Raw genomic sequence first — 2104 nt, 5'->3', positions numbered from 1 at the left:
TACATCTGTCACACTTCTCGTTTAACCTGAAAGACCAAGAGGAGTTGAGTCAATGACTCCTTTCCTTGATCTTGCTGTGTGGGTCTCATAAACTAACTTGTGTTTTGGGAACGCTGCTTGGGAGGGAGTGAAATCTTCCTTGGGCAGTGGAGCCTCCTGCCCGAGTGTTGCTTCTTTTTGGCTGATGGATGGTGGGGGGTCCCACTGGAGAGCCAAGTAGGGTGTCCCAGTGTCCAGTTCCTCCCCAGCAGTCTGCAGAGCCCACCTTTGGGGAGAGGGCAGCTTCCCACGGGTGCCTGCTCCGTGTTCCCTCCTGGCAGCCCTGGCTCCCGTGTCGCCCTGTCCTGGGGTGTGCTGCTGCCCCCACCCCGGGGCCTTCCTCCAGCAGCAGGGGTGGCTCATTCCCCTCCTGGCTTGTTTTGCAGAGAAACAGATGGGGAGGACTTTGGAGGAGCTGGTCTCACAGTTTGAAATGGGCAGAATTACCACCCACTCTGCCCTCCTGGACCTTGAAAAGCTTCCAGAATTCAACCGGTATAAGGAGCAGTGGTAACTTTAAACCATAACAATCTGTCTGTTGGTGAGAGTCTGTTCCCAGGGCTGGGCTCTGTCTGGAGATTTTGTTTGTGGCCCAGCATGGTCCCAGCACAGCAGCTTTTTCAGCATGCTGTAGCCAGGTGCAGGTCTCTGCCTGCCCCACCCCTGCCTCCTGCCCTGTGCCCGGGCACCCTGTAAACACCCGGGCAGACAGTGTGTCCCTGGAGGATGCAAGGTCTTAAGTTTAGATTGAAAATAACCTCTAAAAAGAGGCAACACTTCCAGGAGGCACTTGTGCAAGTGCAGCGTGTGCCACGGGGACGTTGTGCTGCCCAGAGCCACCACGACCTGGGTTCACTGAGGCACGTTAGAGCAAAAGGCTTTGTTGTGGGATGTCCGTCTGGGGTTGAGCGTTGGCTTTCGAGCAGTTGTGCAGCTTTAATAGTAAACGTTGTGCTGTTGGCATGATTAGCTCCAGCCCAGCCCAGAGCAGTCCAGCAGCAGTGTCCTGTGTTGCAGGATTCACCTCACCCGTCACATTGAGGATGAAGGGCTGCGGCAGAAGCTGGTCAGAGAGCTGCAGCTGCTGGTGGAGCACGTCTATGGGGACCAACAAGTGGATCAAGAGGTTCTGGAAAAGGAGTACGTGGAGCAAGTCCTCCTGCTGAGAAAAGTATGGGCAGTGCCAGCACTGTGTCACCCCCTGGGGAGCAGAGGCTTTGTGGGATGCCTGGGTGACAGCTCAGCCGAGTCCTGGGCACGGCTCTGAGCTGAGCTCTGGAGCTCTGTGCCCTGCCCATGGCTCCAGTGGCTGTGTGCATGCTGACTGCCAGAAAATGGCACCATCAGCTCGCCTGTAGGAATGGGCATGGTGGATTTCCTGGTGGCCTTTGCAGAGTCCTGAGCTCACCCACAATTTGCTGAGCTGGCAGAGAGCTCCCTCAGCAGAGGGGACGTGTCCTTCCCGTGGGAGTGGGTCATGGGACTGTAGGATGTTCCCTGGAAGACCTCTCTGTCCCTGCTCAGAGTAGGACTGTTGGTAGTGCTGGACCAGCTCAGCTGTGGCTCTGTCTGGATGAGTGGTGACAGCTCCAAGGGGTGCTTCTCCTGGCACCCAGGATGTGGCTGGCTGGTGGTGGGATCCAGCCCCTGGGGCCCCTTGTGCCAGGAGGCTGCTCACCTCTAGCTCTTGCTGGGTGGGTGGCCTGAAGTGCTTCAGCTTTGCTGCTGCTCTGTGCTCTGGAGGCAAAGTCAAAGCAACCTCTTTGCAGCAGGTGAAGCTCTCAGTGGTTTAACTGGTGGGGTTTGTGCATTGGGAGCCCTGCTCTCAGGGAAGCAGTAGAGTGCTGGCTGTGAAGGGGACAGAAGGTGCTGTGGCTCTTCCCAGTGCCCAGAGGAGGGTGAGCTCATCCTGGGATGCTGCTGTAGCATCTGGGGGATCCCTTGTGAAGAATAAAGCCTCCTTTGCAGAGGCAGGAAGGGACTCAACTGTTCTGGTGTGACAGCTTTGCGGGTGTTCATGTGACTTCCTGCTGCCCGGGGAAGGGCAGCAGAGGCGGGGGGCGCC

General features: G+C 57.4%; 1 protein-coding gene across 1 annotated transcript in view; it reads left to right on the top strand.

Annotated features, from left to right (window-relative positions):
- The window catches only part of EARS2 (glutamyl-tRNA synthetase 2, mitochondrial), a gene marked incomplete at its 5' end in the record, with an annotated part of 8019 nt that overhangs the window by 2851 nt on the left and 3064 nt on the right, over positions 1-2104 (top strand). The window contains 2 exons of the mRNA XM_008939606.1: positions 426-534; positions 1057-1210. Of these exons, the coding sequence (XP_008937854.1) occupies positions 426-534; positions 1057-1210 (263 nt within the window). The remainder of the gene's footprint in view (positions 1-425; positions 535-1056; positions 1211-2104) is intronic.

Source organism: Merops nubicus, unplaced genomic scaffold (genome assembly GCF_000691845.1).
Source record: "Merops nubicus isolate BGI_N331 unplaced genomic scaffold, ASM69184v1 scaffold14164, whole genome shotgun sequence".
NCBI lineage: Eukaryota > Metazoa > Chordata > Aves > Coraciiformes > Meropidae > Merops > Merops nubicus.
This window is presented reverse-complemented; position numbering and strand designations above follow the sequence as displayed.